This window comes from Ruditapes philippinarum, unplaced genomic scaffold, assembly GCF_026571515.1.
Source record: "Ruditapes philippinarum isolate M1 unplaced genomic scaffold, ASM2657151v2 ctg1516_1_1_1_1, whole genome shotgun sequence".
Lineage (NCBI taxonomy): Eukaryota > Metazoa > Mollusca > Bivalvia > Venerida > Veneridae > Ruditapes > Ruditapes philippinarum.
The window spans coordinates 104,870-126,254 of NW_026867184.1; the positions used below are offsets into that span (position 1 = coordinate 104,870).

General features: G+C 32.6%; 1 protein-coding gene and 1 long non-coding RNA gene across 3 annotated transcripts; both read left to right on the top strand.

Annotated features, from left to right (window-relative positions):
• The first annotated feature begins 1,668 nt into the window (after positions 1–1,668).
• On the top strand, positions 1,669–3,577 carry LOC132735172 (uncharacterized). The gene is made up of 3 exons (XR_009626415.1): positions 1,669–1,817; positions 2,768–2,968; positions 3,350–3,577. It is a non-coding gene; the product is annotated as an uncharacterized LOC132735172 (long non-coding RNA).
• A 7,628-nt stretch (positions 3,578–11,205) lies between these two features.
• Positions 11,206–15,961, top strand: LOC132735191 (antigen LPMC-61-like). 2 transcript variants are annotated; one of them, XM_060722117.1, is made up of 3 exons: positions 11,206–11,476; positions 12,197–12,728; positions 15,758–15,961. In XM_060722117.1, coding segments are annotated over exons 1-3 (603 nt in total). In that variant the 5' UTR covers positions 11,206–11,406; the 3' UTR covers positions 15,759–15,961. The 2 variants fall into 2 exon arrangements, with proteins under 2 accessions (XP_060578100.1, XP_060578099.1); XM_060722116.1 differs by having other exon boundaries at positions 11,207–11,476; positions 12,197–12,767.
• The last annotated feature ends 5,424 nt before the right edge of the window (positions 15,962–21,385 follow it).

A 21,385-nucleotide genomic window follows, 5' to 3' on the forward strand; every position in this document is an offset into this window, starting at 1 on the left:
CATTAGTTTGATTTTTAAATATGCTACATTATATTTTTTTTGAAAATCAATCAGTCAAGACGGAACCTACTAGTTTATAATTTAGAACAGTTTTGAACAATTTACTAAACCGAGGGGTTTTTTGCGTTTTTTTTGTTTTTGTTTTTTTGTTTTTTGTTGATGTTGTTTTTTTTAAAGGTATATGAACATTTTGTTAAAATGATTTTGCTCAAATTGGCGAAATCACAGTATAATAATGTTCTTACAGATAAATGAGATTTGACGCCATCCTTGTCATTATTCGTTTATTCTTTATGTATATATTTTACTACAAATCCTGTGAAAACTCCATTACTTATATTGCCTTTTTCATTGAATTTACAATTGTTTTTACTCGTGGTTAATAAAAGTTATCACACAAAAAAGAAAAGGAAAATATGTACTCGCGAAAATTGATGAATTAGCATAGTAAACCGCATCTCTATCAAATGACATTATCTACGGTCACTTCATAATTAAAGGAATAATAAACAATTATTGTTTTACGATCAATAGACACAAATACTATTTTTTGTGACATTACTGTCTAAATTTCGCCCGTTGACTCATAACTGTCATATAATCCATCTTTTGTCCAGCGCTATAAATAAACATTACATATGTGTAGGAAAAAAACTGTATGACACAGACGTGGTAAAAAATCGATTTTACGTGTTTGAACTATGTGTAAAGATTTATTTTTTTGAACCAATAATATTTTATCAGTTTTTTTCTAATTAAACTCTCTAAAATATATTTTATTAAGGTTGAGATAAAAGACATTAACAGATTATTTTTAATGTATGTTTTCTAAAAATATAACAAATAGTCATCAATATATCATGAAAATAATAAAATGTCAATGCTTGGCGGTTCTTCCACCCACCTTGCATGATCCAACGTTAAAAAGATGTTAGTTTATGTAGTAGATAATATATGCAATTGCAAGCTGCTGTCCTCGTCCCCTAGCCATTGCTTAAGCAGAATTTAACATGAGTAATTGAATATAGTGAACACATTTAATTCTGAAACACGGGTGTGTTCGTACGGCGGTTATCAGTGAACCTTCAATGCGGCACGTTTGTGTCATTTCATGTAAAGCGGCGTATGGTCCCCAAGTAAATGAATGCATGTGCCTTAGACAACAGCAAAAAACAATGGGTGGAACTTAATAAAATGGAATTTTGAAAGGGAATCAGAGGTTAGGAAGCTTGCATATCACAGACAAGACGAGAAAAGACAAATTTAAAGATACACTGTTTTATAGTGTATACAATGCGCAATTCATGCTCTCTTCTAACACAAATGTATCATACCATCTTGTGATAAAAACGCATAAATTAGATCACAATATAAATCATCTAAGACTGATATAGAGTACTATGAAACATATTTAAAACAGTGGATGTAGTAAATGTCTAAATTTATCATAACATTTGCACAAACTATATCAATAAATGGAAAAAAACATGACTAGCGTGAAGTAGATGCCGTTCACGCTAACGAATTGATTGACGGTCTGAATCACAAAAATGACAATAAAAAGGTGTAAATCTTGATTTTAGAATTAATTTTAAATGTCAACTCACTGGTTTACATCGAACGTGCATATATAAACGGTGATGTCTTTTCATTTGAAAGTTTCAAATTGTAAAAGGATAAGGGTTTGGTTGGGATCGAAATTCTTGCAGTTGTAAATTTTGTGAAATTTTGTTCATGTTATAGGGATATTAACATGAATGTCTTTATAATATTAAGCGTGATTTCACTTCTGCTATGTTGTTTGCAAGTAGTTTCAGGTAATGTACATGTCAATGTATTCTATAAATATGTAAATTTATAAAACGCATGATTGTCCTTTCTTCAGAAATGAAATATATTCAGTTCCGAGACTGTAATAGGGTGCAATGAGATGTATCAGTTTTACTGAAGTTATATTTCAGTTACTGACCATTTACAAAAGATTGTTTGTATAAAGACAAAACTTTATCGTGTTATAAGGCCACCGGGCCATACACACATAAAGAATTATGACACAGATGTTACAGATCAGACATGTTTAAGACATAAAACTGATTATAGCAAAATGAAAGCAATAGAAATATAGCAAAATGAAAGCAATAGAAATTGTATAGGATTCAAATGACTATACTAATCATATAAACATAAACAAAAATTGATCACGTTCTCTAAGTGCTATTTATAGAAAAGTTGAAATTTTTTCTTAATACAAAGTAGTATCAATATGGTCGGATCACATCAGATTAAAATATTTTTATATGAAGGATTTTTCCAGAAATATTCACCTATGTCCATGTGTATTAGAGTAGAGTGGGCAATACTCTATCTACTAAGTATTCTATATATTCTAGATCTTTAGTATTCTCAAGTAAAATTTGTCATCTTCTAATGTATAAGTTTAAGTATAGGTTAGGGCTCATCAGTAAGCATTTACATATTAAATTGGTCAAGAATTGCCGGGCAATTCGATCAAATTTAATTTTACAATTAAACTATGAACAGTGACCAATAAGTATTTGAAATCATTTCAGTGAACGGAAGATTTACTAGACTGATTAATAGTTAGCAGATTTACCAGCGTAAATTTGTTACGATCGTTTAAGTAAGACAAAAATAATTTCAAAAACTAAATGTAATAAAAACACAATGAACAATAAAAATGCCAAAATCTTAGTCTTAGTACACACTACGTACATGTAAAGTAAAATGTTGATTTATTTTTCTTCAGCCGACTGGGATGATTGGGACTGGGGCATGGAGGACTGGGACATGCCCGACCCATGGGCATGGGGAATCTGGAATCATCACTTCAATAAAAAGATGGATAACTTTTGGATGCCAAATCCATTTCTAACTAATTGGTTTATGGACGACTTCATGGATTAAAATAGAGTAAAGAATACCTTGTGATTGATTTTAAATTAGCTAGGTGAGTATTTTAAAATGAACTTAATTCCATAATTTTGTATCAGGATTGTGTTGTTTATGTAAGAAAGGAATCAAGCTATTTTGTATTGTTTTCCTATTATTGTTGCTCCTTGTTGCTATAATTAATTTAGGACGCTGCTATTTGTTCTTGATATTGCCAATCGGTTTTACAATCTAATAATATTTCATAGCAATATCTTGCTTTTATATATTATATTTCCTGAATCATAGTTTAAACAGGGTCTAAACTATTCTTATCACTTTATTAAGTGCGTGACTCTGTATTTTATCAAAATCGTTTTCTTGCTATCTTTAAAAACATATATATATTTGTTTTTGCAACCAAATAACATAATATTTATTATTTATTTCTATCTTTTAGGATCTGGGAATATATAAACTAGAGTGAAGATTATATGACTAGAAATTAAGTCTGTGAATTGATCATCTTTTGTTCTTGGGGCATATTGAATGCATGACGCTCGGTGATAGTGGATCGTTCTTTAAATTGGTGAAATGTTTCATTATTTAATTGACAAAGTCCGAATGAACTCGAATGTGATTAACTCTATTTACAAATATGTGTCAGAAATTAAAGTTATAATATAAAAGTAATACAGACAAATTCAGTGATTGTGTATGTTGTATGATTTGTTACTGAAATTAATAGGTATACTTATAAGACATTTACAAAACACGCGTAGTATGATTGTTGGAAATATTTGTAAAACAATACGGTATTTTCATACTAACCATTATCAAGAAATACAGTTGCGAGGTATATGCGTTTGTTATAACAAAACCACATAAGATATATGAGCCGTGTCATGAAAAAAACAACATAATGGGTTTGCGACCAGCATGGATCCAGACCAGTCTGATCAGGATCCATGCTGTTCGCTATCAGTTTCTTTACTTGTTATAGGGTCTGTTAGCGAACAGCATGGATCCTGATTAGACTACGCGGATGCGCAGGCTGGTCTGGATCCATGCTGGTCGCAAACCCATTATGTTGGTTTTGTCGTGACACGGCTCATATGTTTAATATATCACACCCACCACCACAATATAATAATCAATGTGTCTTCATTAAACATATGTCATTGATTATTGTTATTTGAATCATGGTGTTTATTTTGATAATTTTATACTGATGCACGTACTAAAATAGACGTGTACAGATCTCAAATATGAGTATGTGCAACTAAAGAAAATGTCATAGCATATGTTTTGTAAATACAACTTGTGTTCAGTTTTTAGATATAGTTTCAAGAATATTATTTTAGAAAAAAAATCCTTGTACCCTTTTTAATGATATGTAACAGCTACTTGTAACCTAAATGTTAAAGATTCTTATGAAAATGCTGTTTTTGAAGTGTGTAAGGAAAACTAAAATGGAAACATCGTGCAATTAAAACACCAAGGGTACTATGTTTTACTAAGTCTGACTTGGGACCGGGTTGACTTGCACCGGTTTTAGATTCAGATTCATCTTTATATTCTTCAACTACCATCATTTTATGGTTTGAAATACTATTGTAACGAATGTATTTTGTTTTATAACTGACACGACGGGAAGATAAACGAGAAGTATCTGATGTGTGCTGGTATAAAAAAACAGCTAAAAGTGGTATGGTACGCTTACGGATCAAATCACCCACATTAACCTTTGTTAAACCAAACGGAGATCTATTCCTGGAAATGTGCATTAAAAATATGATACGACTAAGGTTTTTGAAACAAAGTTCATGGAAAAGAATAAAAAACCTTTTCATCATATGATAACGATAAATGTACAAAATTAGTATTTCATAACAAACTATAACCACACGCAGAGCAAAAGTTATATAAATAATAACACAAATGTCATATAAATATTAAAATATAAATAGTTACAATAGATCATGTGAGATGAAGAATATTTGACCAAATATGGTTTGTGGTTTTGTGTGTTTTTTTTAGTACTATTCAACTGGGCAGCTCTAAACCATGAACTGACTGACGTTTTGTGATGCAACGTGGTGGTGTGGTGTTGCTAGTATACCCTCCGGATTACGATAATAACCCACATTGAATTTACCAGAGCACAGCTCAGTCACCTGATCGCAATGCGAAATTTGAATATTGTCCTAACAAACACAAGCAAAAGCGCTGATGTTGTTCGGTACCATTGTAATATACATACATGTATTTGATACGTAATGGTTATAACTCACATCAACGCTTACGCTCCCTTGCACGTAATTTGTATATAATTCTTAATATCATAAAAAGTATTTTATGGAACTAAATGTTCAGTTTACTATTACCAATAAGGTTCACTTGTTTAATTAAAAGGATTAAACTCAATGTATGCACCGACGAAGCTTATGCCTTATGTGCAAGTTCATTTATATAAGCGAAAAGAAGTCAACAAGTGTATTATTTAAGCGACATTATACTTACATTTTATTTAAGCGACATTATACTTACATTTTCGTTGTCAAATGAAGCGTTTGTTTATTTACTTGTTTGTGCCTTCGTTTATTGGGTTTTACCTCGCACCAACGCCAACACAACATATGTCATATGACAACTTTCCAGCTTTACTGATGGAGGTGCCCCTCTATGCATTAGTTCAGGCACGAACGGGCACCTAGGCAGCTGAGTAGCTTCCTCAAATGAAAGAAAATTGATTATTTTTGCGAAGTAGAATACGACATTAAAATAATTATCGCAAAATGTAAAGTTGTTTTGACTTTTACCTGTATGTACACTCACCATTTTCACTTTGATGGGCATATTGTCATTTTTAGCATGTGATATATGTGTTTATTCAAAATCGTCACCGGAAACTAATATAGGCGTCTCAATTTAGGAGATTATTAATTAGTAATTTATTTCTGGAATCAACTGAAATTACTTCATTCCGGGAGAAATAACACTGAAATTACTTCATTCCGGGAGAAATAACAAGTTGTTTTACATACAAGGGGCATAACCCTGGACCTCGGGCTTTTCAATCCCGTTCGAAACTTGTTTCTAATTTAAAGTTTGAGAGCGTGGTTCAAACTCGTGACCCTTGGTTATATTTCTTTCTGAGGTATGTCTCAAATTCCAGAATTTTCACTCAGTCTGTACCGGATTCTTACCATTTGAAGACCTCAGTTTGAGTCAAGACACTTTCTTTATCACATCACGCCCTGAATTTATAGTCAAAGAGTGTAATAGGTTGTGACCTTTTCGTGCTTTTTTTAAACAGCCAATCATCGGCGAGCTTTCACAATTTTGAAAGCGATGTGTTTTCCGTTTTAACCGCTGGAAAACCAATACTGAGTAGGTAATTTTCATGTTTTCAAACACGACGTTTTCCATATAGCCTGCAAACTGGCCCATTACAAATTGAGTCTACTTGTTTCAAATTACTTCAAACATTTTTTTCTAACAAAAATCATCAATTTGTTTTACTTCCAAGGACAACGATATTTTGATACTTCTTCAGATGTATGTCTGTATAAACAGGCTTGATTGCTATTTCTCAGCTTTCTCGAGAAATCCGAGTCATAAGGAAGGCGAAATATTAAGGTGGTTTTCAGATCTACATGTAAGAAATAAGTAGGTCTTGACTTTAGTCAGATTGTGAATGTACTAGACTTCTGCGCATTGAAATGTCAATGGTATCTTATTTATAGCACGGCATGATTGCTTTTTCGTGAAAGTGATTTTGAATCGTTGCCGTAATTTGATCGTATTTGCTTATGCCATTTAAATAAATGTTGAAACAGTTCTTGCCGTCCGGTATGTAAAGGCGTCAACAGACGGTAGGATTTAGTTGTACAAAACTAGTACAATTTTCAAAGCAATACAACAATTGCATTCGGACCGTAATTCTGCATTGTATGAACAACGTCAGATTTCCCTAAAAATAAATTCCCTCCCAATTTATCCCTTACATACTTTGCTTACTTAATATTTTTTTCTCCATGAGTAATGATTGAAACACTCCATTTAAAAAAAAAAAATCTTTTTTTAATGTGCAGCCTGACCGAGACTAAAACCTGGGACCCTCGGAATACCGTACTGCGGCTCTACTGAGTGATCTATCCGGCCGCCTACAAATACCTCCCCTGATTAGAGAACAGTTCAATACCGTGACATAATCATTTTCGGAATAATTTGGGATTCGAACATAACACAACTTTTGGTCTCCTGAAGAGTTTTTCAACATCAGTTTGACCCCATCTTACTACTATGTTTACCTTATAGCCCTAATTGTTCTGGAATTTCATTACTTACACCCGTTATCAGGAGATAATTTGGTAATCTGTTACTTGTCATTGTGGGAGGTCTGTAGAAATCTGTAGGAAAAGATTTTCAATTTAGTTAAGGCCTCAACAGACGGTAGGATTTTGAAGTACAACACCAATTAAAACTAAGATGTACAGACAAATCTTAATGTGTAAAGGCTACTATTTCTTGATTTCGGAAACCTTTATGTCGAGATGTAAGGGATAGGACATGTTCTATTTTGAAAATCTTGTCGTACCGATTTTTTACAGACACCTCCCACAATGACAGTAACAGATAAGCAAATTATCTCCTGATAATGGATGTAATGAATGAAATTCCAGAACAATTAGGGCTAAAAGGTAAACAAAGTAGTAAAGATGGGGTAAAAAATGATGTTGAAAAAACTCTTCAGGAGACCCAAAGTTGTGTGTTGTGTTCGAATCCCAAATTATTCCGAAAATGATTATGTCACGGTATTGAGTTGTTCTCTATAATTACATGAATTTTGGGAGAGGGAGGTAGTTTGTAGGCGGCCACATAGCTTAGTCAGTAGAGCCGCAGTACGGTATTCCGAGGGTCCCGGTTTGAGTCTCGGTCAGGCTTCACATTAATATATATATATATATATATATATATATATATATATATATACTATATATATATATTATAGTATATATATATACTATAATATATATATATAATATATATATATAATATATATATATATATATATATTCACACATATCTTCACTTACGGGGCCCCATATATAAGACCGAGTGAGTGGCATTATTCATGCAGTCAGTTTTTATATACGCCACTATATAGGCCTATAATGAACATTTCCATACCAACAGAACTAAGGGGTACTAAATTTTATATATATAAACTATATATTTGATTTTACCATAGGTGAAAACATATTGACTAATAACAATAAAACCCCATAATAAATATATACATTTGTGGGACATATATCATTTACTACTAAAACTGGCCTACGGGCACTATGTTAGAAGGGTAGCCTACGCCCCCATACATCGTTTTAAACATGCCAGAGTTTTGCGAGGCCTTATGTATGCCCCACATTAAATATACACCCCACAAGTATGGTCTCAAATAGACCGATGCCCCGTAAATGGAGCAATGTGTTTGTTATTATATATATATATATATATATATATATATAATATATATAATATATAATAATATATATACTATATATATAAGCTATATATATTTTTTTTTTTTTAATGTGAAGCCTGACGAGGGTCCCGGTTTGAGTCTCGGTCAGGCTTCACACTTAAAAGGTATATATTATATATATATTTTTTTTAATGGAGGTGTTTCAATCATTACTCATGGAGAAAAAAAGTATTAAGTGAGTAAAGTATGTAAAGGATCAATGTAAAGGGATCCTTTTCAGGGGAAACCTCAGAAGATTCTTACAGTATAGAATTACCGTCTGAATGCAAGTGTTGTATAGCTTTGAAAATTGTACATCTTATCTCTAATTAGTGCTGTACAACTAAATCCTACCGTCTGTTGAGGCCTTTAAGGTTTCCGAATTCAAGAAATAGTAGCCTTCAAACATTAAGATTTGTCTGTACATCTTAGTTTTAATTGGTGTTGTACTTCGAAATCCTACCGTCTGTTGAGGCCTTTACAGATACGACAGAATTATTCAAAACCGGTCTTGGCCAAAAGCGCTATTCTTTGGCTTTTATGAACCGACAAAATTCACAATCACGCGAAGTTCACTCAACAATTAATAGATTTACACCACAACTAATAATAAGATAACATTATATTTATAACAATATCATTGGGTTAATGTGTCGTCTAAATTAGTGAACAACTTGTAATATAATGATGATATGGCTATAAAAATGTCTTCATCAGTCATATAGCGTTCAAACTACTATAGATTGGACAATATACGTCGAACGTAACGTAACGTAATATTACGTATGTGTTAAATATAAATACCTTTTGTTTCTGTCATAAATGACAAAGCAAATTAATATGCAAGAAGATTTCTTTTTTTTAATGAGCGTAACATTTTCATTTCCTTTGGATTTATCAGATAATAGTACAGAAAATAATGCAAATCTAAAGCAGTCTACATGCACATGACGTTAAAATATGACGTATTTGATCTTAAATAGTGCCGTCAAATAAAAATGTTTCGTCATGTTCATTTGAGATGTTTGTTTAAAGGGTGTTTGTTATACTTACGCCAATACTAGCATGAACTATATGCGTAATTACCTGCTAACCACGTGCATATCTACAACAATGTGTAGAACGAATGAATTTTAGTGTGTTTTAAACAACCCAGTGAGCAAAAACAATCATTTATCTTGCTCGTGATACAAGAGTTGTCTAAAACCACACATTTCATTCCTGAATTCAAATGTAAAATATAAGAGAGCAATTATGAAAAATATAAAACAATATCTGTCAAATAAAATAACTCTACAGTCGGCGCCGGCATCTTGACGATATACATGTATAGTACGTTTTTTGAAATCATAGTAAACTATTAAAAGTAATGCATTATCGGCAAATACTCGCATACTTTATCAGTACAAATATGTCAATACTGCATTAGTCACGGTGTGTGAGAAAAACTGTATAAAGTATAACAAATTTGTAGGAGAATGCTCTGCTAAATGAAATATGATCTATATATCTGTCCAATTCTCCAATCATATGGCTAACATATTAGCGACCAGTTTGCATATCAGAAAACTAATAGTGTTGATCTAAAAAGCCGTGATGTCCCCTTGTAGAAATATATGTCGGGACATTGCAATATATGCCTACATGAAAAACAAAACATAATTTACATCATTTGTGCTTGTTATCTTTTCTTATCACATTTCCTTATATACATGACATACTACAAATGATGATTTTAGATAAAATTTCCAGGCAAATATTTCAAACATCCAACAGCACACTGTACGTGTATTTCAATGACAGCTACTTTGAATTACCAAATTAACTTAACTTTTTAAGAGATCCATACTGCAGTCATTTTTTATTCATATTTAAAGACACATAAGTCCACAGACACGAATGCTGGTGTTTCTTCTACTTTTGTAAAAAGGGCACTATTGAGTTTAATAGCGTTTAGAGCATGTTAGATGCTTATCACATGAAGAAAGTAGCATGTGAATGTAAAGATTATTTGTCATAAAAGTAGCAAAATAAAAACAAAGTAGTATTTTGACTGCCATACAAAATACTACATGTAAATCACTATAATTGTACTCATTGCCATAAAGCAACAGAAGCGAAAGATGGTTAAGGTTAATCGCCAGGGATTTTGTGAAAACTATAACAGGACACCAAAAATAAAAAAGATTATACAGCGTTTCTGCCGCATAATGGCCTTTAATTTTTAGACTCGTGAATTTATAACTATATTCTGGTATTGTATATGTTATACCAATATGAACATTTACTGCGTTACGTTTAAAATTGTATTATTTAAAGAGACTGTTTTTCCCAATATTAATATCAAATTTGAATTAATACCTTTGTCTCTATATTCGTGTGAAGCATTGGATAAACATCACGTGTTAAAAAAAAGATAAAAAAAAAAGTCAATATTAATGAATCGTAACATATTTACTTTTGTAGATCGGCCACCTGATTATGATTCCCGTACATTTGTTGTTGATTCGGTTAAGAAAATTTCGGTTATATCCGATGACGACCAAGTGCTGTAGGTTTTGGTTCCCGTTCTATATCAATGAGCATGCAATTGTTAATGGTCAATGTATGCCGGGTACAAGTACGTGTCTATATCACAAAACAAAAATCAGACTTACGCCATCCGAATGTCATCATAAACACAATAAATGACAGCCAAATGCCCGTAAAACAATCGAAAATACATCTATTAACAGCAAATTAATTGACAAACAGATATAAAGAGAAACAATCAGGCCTGTAATTAAAACAATTAATGCGCGAAAATCGTGTGATATATTTACGTGAATCAATGCAATGAATCATTAGTAACGTTTATTAATTCATATATAAAGATACATAATTTACACAAAAACTCCAGTAAGAACAAAAGAGCCATTTAGAAATCGTTGAAAATTTCGGATATTTCTTTCTATATTTGTAACTATAGGACTTTCAACGTTTACAAAATGGCTACTCATTTTGGTTTGGTTTTAACTAATGCAATATTTCTAGTGAGCTGTTTAACAAGCGTTTCAGGTAAGAAATTATTTTTATTTATAAACGTATAATTTTTCGATCATTTTTATTATTATTATTATTATTATTATTATTATTATTATTATTATTATTATTATTATTATTATTATTATTATTATTATGTTTCACCGAGTGTACCAATTGGCAACAAAGCATTCCATAGATCTAGATCTAGATCATAATCTATAGATAAAATAATTCTACAGACAGAAAGCAATGACGCACTATTTGCTGTAGAAGTATTTTCTTATTCTTATGTCTGATATATTACCAAAATATCGTCATTCTTTATTATATATCCGCAATATAATTGTAGTATTTTCCACTATGAAATCGTAGCTCTGTTGATTCCGCCGTTATGTTGGTGATAATATGTAGTCGAGAATAAGGCTCTGGCATATCTGTCATGACACTTTACTGTTGTATTTTCAGTTTTTGTACATATATTGTTCACATCTAAATACTACAAAATTTCGTTTTGATACAAACAAAAAACTGTTAAACCATGAGAAATAGGTAAAGAATTAGAAACAAAAACAAACTTAAGAAATATTGCGACGTCGTTATAAAAATAACCTTGTAGACAATACTGTGTTTAATAACTTACCAAGACGACTGCATTTATTTCAAAAAGTGATTTGTGTAAATAAGGTTGACTTATCGGTTCGTTTCTCAAGTTTTCATTTCTCAAATTTATACAAGAAGATTAATCTTTTCTAGCTCAATGGGATGATGATTGGGGAGAATGGGACAATGACAATTTTGGCTCGAACATGGCTCTTGCCGGTCTAGTCGGGGGATGGGGCAACAATTTCAATTTCTTCCAACCGCAACAACAACAATGGCATCAACCTGCAAGGCAACAACAATGGCAACAGCCAGCAAGACAGCAACAATGGCAACAGCAAGCACCCCAACAACAATGGCAACAGCAAGCACCCCAACAACAATGGCAACAGCCAGCTCAGCAACAGCAACAATGGCAACAACCGGCACCCCAACAACAGCATCAACACCAACAACAACAATGGCAACAACCAGCAAGACAGCAACAATGGCAACAGCCGGCACCTCAACAGCAATGGCAGCAACCAGCTCAGCAACAATGGCAACAACCAGCACGACAACAACAATGGCAACAACCTGCTCAGCAGCAATGGCAACAACCTGCACGGCAACAATGGCAACAACCGGCACAACAACAATGGCATCAAAACCCATTTGTTGCTAGTTGGTTAATGGACGAGTTCTGGTAATCCAAAGTTTCCTATAGGGATATAATCGGGCTGAGGTATCTAATATGTAGATATTTATTGTAGGATAAAACACTATTAACTATTAACCACATTGTCAAGCTGCTCTTGTCAAAGTAAATAACATAATTTCATTAGTTTTAACAATTTCTTTCAGATTAAATAGTGATAATTTTGCATGCAAAACTTGAAATGTCTATTGAGACACCAAACGCTGTAAGATAACAAATATATTTAATGCGAATGACATTGATGATTGTGAAACACCGATGATAAAAACTACTTAACTGTGATAGTATTTAATTAACCATTAGTTTACTTAGCTTAATAATGCTTATATTATTTATACATGTATATACAATACAGTATAAGATAGGTAATAAACAGGCTAAGTTATAAAAAAAATCACACAGAAAAAAGCAGTTAGTATACGTACATTTAACTTTATCATTAATGTGTTACAGATAATTTGCATTGTGTTAATTTAAGAATGCCAAAGAAAGAACACAATTCTTAAGACAAAGAAAGATTTTATGGGGAAAAACCGTTTGTGATAATTGGCGTGCTCCTCTCTTTATTGATGATAATTAGTTTTATCATATGACGATCCATCAATGTGAGCGTTTCCGTGTAGTTATTGCTTACTTTAAATACATGCGTTGGCGGGCGTAGAATGACGTCATAGGGCAAAAGAAAAAACGTTTTAACGTTAAAAAAAACTCGCAAAGGGTCATGTAACATTTATCGTGTTGAATGTGAGCAACTTTATTGACAAGCTTCCCATTGCTGATAGCATGATTAATTTTAATATTAAAGTTTTAAACTGGGACAAATAATAATAAACAGTTTGGTCAAACTGCAGGTCTGGCCCTTAATTATTGGCACTATTACCGCTTGCGAATCACATTAAGTTAAACGCTATGCCTCTACAAATAAACAAATATGACACAAAAAATATGACTATAAAATAAAGTGCAAGTATTTAGTATAATTTGACATTTTATAAACAAATGTTAGCCCCCACACATCATAGAGGAAGAATTATATTAACTTTTTTGTTATTTTTAATTGGCTAACTAAAATACACCATTTTAAGCTATTAAAATGTTATAGGAAATAATACTTATTTTCTAGATGAATAAAAATAGAGTGATTTACTTTTTTGCAACGGATATGAACGTTTATTGAGACAAATGTCATTGTTTTTCTCTTTTAACTTAACATACGAGACTTTTATTTATCAATTTAATTGAAAAGTTGAGCAACTGTCTAATAAAAAAAGAAAGTTAATGGTTGCAGGTTAAATTTATTAGTCTAGAATTACTAGTTGCTAATATAATGCGAAAAATGATTGATTATTTATAAAATTTTGGGTTTATTATACATGTGGTTACATGCAGATGGGAGTTTAAATTCTCCCTGTCACGTGTCAAACTAAGTTTGTAGTCTTTATCTATAATATTAAAAGAATAAAACATGAAAGAAAAACAAATGTCTCAAGTGAGTTTTATATATCGAGCTAACTAATAGTAATTATTCTTGGCTGCAAATTACTAGGAGCCCGAAATTCTATTCAAAATAAAATTATTAACATGTCTTAGGATAAGACCTTAAGTAAGGGCCTTAAGTAATGATGTACGTTAACTTCAAAAGCCGAGGGTCTTAAGAAATGGTGTACGTTAAAGAAAAAAATTCCTACAAAAACAACTACAACAACAACAATCACAAACTAAATTTCTTGTGTAAGTTACCCGTATTGATGTTAGGTGCTGACTAAATTAGTGTAAATAAAACACATGCATTAATTAATGCTTTATCTGTATATTCACTTATGCCTATTTGTTGAATATTCCAATCTTTTCCGTTTTAAACATTGTTAAATTATACGGCGATGGAACGGGAGGGTACCTAAGAAACAGATGGGCGGTGCTACCCAGGTCACGATTTTAGTAAAAAGTAGTAACAAAAACGGTTTCTTAGCCATGTGGAAATTGTGAGGCATTTTAGAATGTGAATTATTTATGAAGTACTTTTACTCCATGGCCTGAAATTGAGACCTTCAATAATGTGTAATTTAATGGTACAAAGTAATGAACACCATAACTTTAAATTTAAAGGTCAAATGCAGTTTTAAATTATCCTACGATCCTTTTAATATTTTTTAATCAAATACGCCGTGTCATTTCTATGCAAATCTATAATAAACTTTTGCATAGTATTTGATAAGATATACCGATAAATCTATATAGTCGACATCAAATCGATCTTGTACAGGACATCTTAATATTCACCCTATGACACATTACCTTTGTTATCGCTTGAAATGGGTAAATTATATAATCAAAATTATTACTAATAAAAATTATAATGATATAACATCAATGTTCTATTTCCTTACGTCATTCTGAAAAAGATCATAAACATAATTTATGTATTAAAACCTCCATTATGATTTACTATATCACGCCGATTCTTTTTATAACAATATGAAAAATGCCCGGATCTCCCCCTTTTCAGATTACAGCAGACAGCAGCTGTCAAAAGTTGTTTCGTACTTCATATCAGTGTTGTTATATTTTTCTAGTTCTTTGGGACCATGAATTCGTATTGAAAATGAAATACGGCTTAAGCCGATGCTAGGGAGCCTGAAAAATGTTGCACTTTCACGTACATTATCTCTCATATACAGACTCAGTCAGGCCGTATCTACAATCTTCAATAGAATGTGTTAGGGGCTGTTCGTGAACGTTCTTTCAATAGTAATCCTCGCAAAAAAACAACATTGAACAGTCGCGTAACAATATTCAAGCCGATGTTACAAAACCAAAGGCGACATAGTGTCTCATTCATAACTATTAAGCAATTTTCATGTAAAGTTTTATTTGATAAAACCGTAAAAATCAAGTAAACTAATATGTTGTTATATTTGTATTTAATAACTTTATGTAAAAAGCGTGTGCATTGTGATATTATTTTCACGAAATTGCGGGCTCAATTTAACAGCTTGTCATATTTTTTTATATTTCAGATGACTGTGAATTGAATTCAGCACATCGAAAGGGGCAGATAATTACGTATTTTAAGAAGATTCATCTCCCATCAGTTAAAGCTTCGAAGTTGTCATTGATCATATCAGCTGTTTGTTTATGTCCTTAATTTATAAAAAAAAAAAATGATACTGCAATAAATTATTATTTTATAAACCACTTTCTATAATGCCAGTAAATATTTTAATCTAACAATGTTTGTTGTTCTTTAATACTTTATGAAATGTTAATATTCATGAGTGGTAATCCTCTAAAAATATATTTTCCAGATTTTGCTTCGAAATTCGGGAAAAGTCGCGAACATGTGGGTTTTCAAATACACAGTAACATTCAGTTTGATAAGTTTTACATACGCATATGTAATCCTTAAACATTAAATTTTTATTAGTTTTGTTATCAATACTGTAATACCATGCAAAAAGTTATGCAAATAGTCATTTAAAAAAGTTATTGGTTGCCCTCCCTTGATATATTATAATTACATGTGCAATGTTCTGTTGCAATATGCAGCAGTAAAGACAAATTTCTTTCCTATAGTTTCACTATAACTTTTCATAAGTAATAGAAAGAGCATCGAAACACGAGGCTATATGATTTGTACGAGGTGGCGTAAATATATTCTGTAGATTTAAAACTACATGTTTTCGTGTTGCCTTAAAACAAGTGTTTATAATTTAGTTGTCTTAAACAATCCGCATTAATGTACAAATGTTTCCGCGAAATCCCATGTAATTGGAATTACTTCGCGTCTACTAAACTACTACTAAACAGTCAAATTCTAATAGACTCAAATGAACACAAGGTGAACATCAATTTATTGAAATAAGATACATATGAATGTAATGTATTAACATGTCATAAAAATACAAATGAAGGACTGGCCTTATTCATGAAGTGGTGAAAAGAAATTGGCCCATCAGTATCAGAACGGATTCTCTTCATTTGGAAATATGCGGGGAGATAACAAAAATAATTTTACTTGACATATATAGTTGCATTTACTTCCCTTTAATTAAAAAAGTAGTTAATGAAAGATAAACTATTTCTAGCGTATTTTATAATGTAATTTATAGAAAAGTCTTCAGACTACTCGAATGACTATTTTTCTAAATCATTTGATATTATGAAGGTATTAGTACAAAACACAAGGTACTAGCCGAGTCATATAAAGGTTTTTCAGTTGTATACAAGGCCAATATTGTACAGTACTGTTTTCAACAATGTCAGGCCCTTAATTGATACTTCGTGTACAATAAGATTTGATATGGCTTTTTGGACCCTGGACGAAGTACAATATTGGATTTTTATGGGGTTTTTTTTGGAACAGAAAATAAAACTATGATACTACATGCAGGACATTAGTGGTTTGAAATGGAATTTTCGACTGACAAAATGAAAACGAAACTAAAAAAAAAGCAGCACTAGATCAAATAATGATTTATATATGATTTATACTGGGAAATTACATAGTGTGAAAGCTGGAAGTTCATGGTCACATTTTATAAGATGTGAAATAACTATTGTTTAGTCGTCTGTATTCATGCTCAACCTTACCTCATTCAAGTTACATAACCTCAAGATGGAATTATGATACATCTCAAAACAAAACAAAAACAACAAGAAAGATGGCTATCAAAATGTTATCATCTGTTCAATACTTTTAATATTTACCTATGAAAAAATATATATTCTATATTTGAGGGTTTTAGTAATTTAGAATGCATGTTCAAGATACACATAAATTACTGTACTGATACCGAAAATCAAATGAATCGAGACATTTTTGTGTGGTTCTCGAAACATATTCAGTTGAGGGTACCTAAATCTGCTGACTTAAAATCCTTGAGTACAAATATTTTACTCAGTCACAAATTTATTGAATATGTCTAATTGAATAATCTATGTATGAGAAGCTGCGTTTCCTATTACGGGACAAGCCTCTTACGGGACAAGTAAAGTTGATCAGTTCTATATATTCATATTATGACCACCTATGTACTAGTTGTACGTGTGTAGAATTTAACATAACATGCATGCATCTACTTTGTGTGAAGTCAAAATATGCTTATTTTATATTTACAAAGAGAATATGTAGCAATTATAAATACTTTCTAATATCAAATTTGATTATTATATGGTAAAGCAAAAAAAAAAAATAAGTGGGTAGATAGATCTTGTGACAAAGGGAGGCAACACATCTACTATTGTATAAAAAGAATGTAACAGTTACTGCTCGTAGACATTTTAGTAAACCAGGTTTTTTCTACTTACCTATGTGTACCTATTTGACATCTTTATTGTATCCGTCCTGAGAAGTTCAGGTGTCAAATAAATGCCAAATGGATATCACATACTTCATAACAAGTTCGTACGGGTATTACATGTATATGTACTGACAATGCTGCCGGTTTTGCCGTCACAGAAAGTTTTTGGCGGTTGGTTATTATTATGTTTGTTGAGTCGTAGCTAATCATGATGCTATATTGTAATAGAATGGCGAAAAACACTGGATACGAATCTCTTAAAGGGACTTCGCTGAGGTTTTTTTACTTTTCCGAAATTTATGAACTATTTAATGAGGGTTTGGACCAATAACTTTAGTGCACATTTTCATATCGTTCCCTCATCCCGCTTTTCCAGAATAATTATTTTATTTGTAGAAAATCGTTGCAACGCTTTTCACTCAAGTCATTCTAAGAATTGCACAAACAATCGGTGTTTGCTTTCATTCTGAGAACATCTATGTAATATCTTTCGCAGTGCTATAAGAAATTAAAATTTTATGTTTTAAGCCTCAGTCGAGTTCCGTTAAAGTGTGGAAGCGATTTGCTTGACTCAACTCTGCAATTAGTGTCGTTCATCATGTGAAGAGTGTTTAATGTTTCGAAATCCTCAAGTTGAGAGCGCAAGAATCGTCGCATTTACGGTTGTAAAAATTAAGCCTTCTGTTTCTCCTACTTTAAGGGGTCTGATACACTTAATTAATATATGTGTGTCTGTGTTGCGGACACCACTTGATTAATACTGGTATTTGTGTCTGTGACAGGACACCACTTGATTAATACTGATAATTGTGTCTGTGGTTCGGACACCACTTGATTAATACTGGTATTTTTGTCTGTGTTGCGGACACCACTTGATTAATACTGATATTTGTGTCTGTGGTTCGGACACCACTTGATTAATACTGGTATTTTTGTCTGTGTTGCGGACACCACTTGATTAATACTGATATTTGTGTCTGTGGTTCGGACACCACTTGATGAATACTGGTATTTTTTGTCTGTGACAGGACACCACTTGATTAATACTGTTATTTGTTTCGGTGATGCGGACACCACTTGATAATACTGGTATTTTTGTCTGTGACAGGACACCACTTGATTAATACTGATATTTGTGTCTGTGTTGCGGACACCACTTGATTAATACTGATATTTGTGTCTGTGGTTCGGACACCACTTGATGAATACTGATATTTGTGTCTGTGGTTCGGACACCACTTGATGAATACTGGTATTTTTGTCTGTGACAGGACACCACTTGATTAATACTGTTATTTGTTTCTGTGATGCGGACACCACTTGATTAATACTGATATTTTTGTCTGTGACAGGACACCACTTGATTAATACTGATATTTGTGTCTGTGAAAGGACACCACTTGATTAATACTGATATTTGTGTCTGTGGTTCGGACACCACTTGATTATTACTGGTATTTTTGTCTGTGTTGCGGACACCACTTGATTAATACTGATATTTGTGTCTGTGGTTCGGACACCACTTGATGAATACTGGTATTTTTGTCTGTGACAGGACACCACTTGATTAATACTGTTATTTGTTTCTGTGATGCGGACACCACTTGATTAATACTGGTATTTTTGTCTGTGACAGGACACCACTTGATTAATACTGGTATTTGTGTCTGTGTTGCGGACACCACTTGATTAATACTGATATTTGTGTCTGTGGTTCGGACACCACTTGATGAATACTGGTATTTGTGTCTGTGATGCGGACACCACTTGATTAATACTGATATTTGTGTCTGTGGTTCGGACACCACTTGATTAATACTGATATTTGTGTCTGTGTTGCGGACACCACTTGATTAATACTGATTTGTGTCTGTGGTTCGGACACCACTTGATTAATACTGATATTTGTGTCTGTGTTGCGGACACCACTTGATTATACTGATATTTGTGTCTGTGGTTCGGACACCACTTGATTAATACTGATATTTGTGTCTGTGTTGCGGACACCATTGATTAATACTGATATTTGTGTCTGTGGTTCGGACACCACTTGATTATTACTGATATTTGTGTCTGTGGTTCGGACACCACTTGATTAATACTGGTATTTTTGTCTGTGATGCGGACACCACTTGATTAATACTGGTATTTTTGTCTGTGACAGGACACCACTTGATTAATACTGATATTTTTGTCTGTGTTGCGGACACCACTTGATTAATACTGATATTTGTGTCTGTGGGTTCGGACACCACTTGATTAATACTGATATTTGTGTCTGTGTTGCGGACACCACTTGATTAATACTGATATTTGTGTCTGTGGTTCGGACACCACTTGATTAATACTGATATTTGTGTCTGTGTTGCAGACACCACTTGATTAATACTGATATTTGTGTCTGTGGTTCGGACACCACTTGATTAATACTGATATTTGTGTCTGTGGTTCGGACACCACTTGATTAATACTGGTATTTTTGTCTGTGATGCGGACACCACTTGATTAATACTGGTATTTTTGTCTGTGACAGGACACCACTTGATTAATACTGATATTTGTGTCTGTGTTGCGGACACCACTTGATTAATACTGATATTTGTGTCTGTGATGCGGACACCACTTGATTAATACTGGTATTTGTGTCTGTGTTGCGGACACCACTTAATTAATACTGATATTTGTGTCTGTGTTGCAGACACCACTTGATTAATACTGATATTTGTGTCTGTGGTTCGGACACCACTTGATTAATACTGGTATTTTTGTCTGCGATGCTGACACCACTTGATTAACACTGATATTTGTGTCTGCCATGCTGACACCACTTGATTTATACTGATATTTGTGTTTATGGTGCAGACACCATTGGATTAATACTGATATGTGTCTGTGATGCGGACACCACTTGATCAATACTGATATCTGTGTCTGCGATGCCGACACCACCTGATAAATACCATATTTGTATGTGATCCTTAATTGTCGACATCAACAAGCTTCTAGATTAACGAAAAAAGTTCTGTAATTATAACAAGACAGTTTATTAAGGGACGATTTATTCTGCAGGTGTTTTCTTTAAAGTATTTCCGGTATATGATTTATGCTGTTTCTGGGGAATTCGGACACGTTTTTTACTTCATCTCTGAACCCGCCCATAATGGGCTGACATTCCTGTCTACCTCCACATTTTATGGCGTTCTGTAATGATTCTTCTTACATCCAGTGCTGTTTGTTTTATTCATACAACATTTACTTTGGTAATACACAAAATAGCATCTCAAAATAATAAATCAAAAAGTCTGGGAAATGAGTGATCAATGGGAAAACAAACATGTATGATGC

Excerpts from the sequence above, each read along its gene's own strand:
- LOC132735191 (XM_060722116.1), top strand. The coding sequence starts at position 11,407 with ATGGCTACTCATTTTGGTTTGGTTTTAACTAATGCAATATTTCTAGTG. Across the intron at positions 11,477-12,196 it reads CTGTTTAACAAGCGTTTCAG|CTCAATGGGATGATGATTGG; the intron begins GTAAGAAATTAT and ends AATCTTTTCTAG.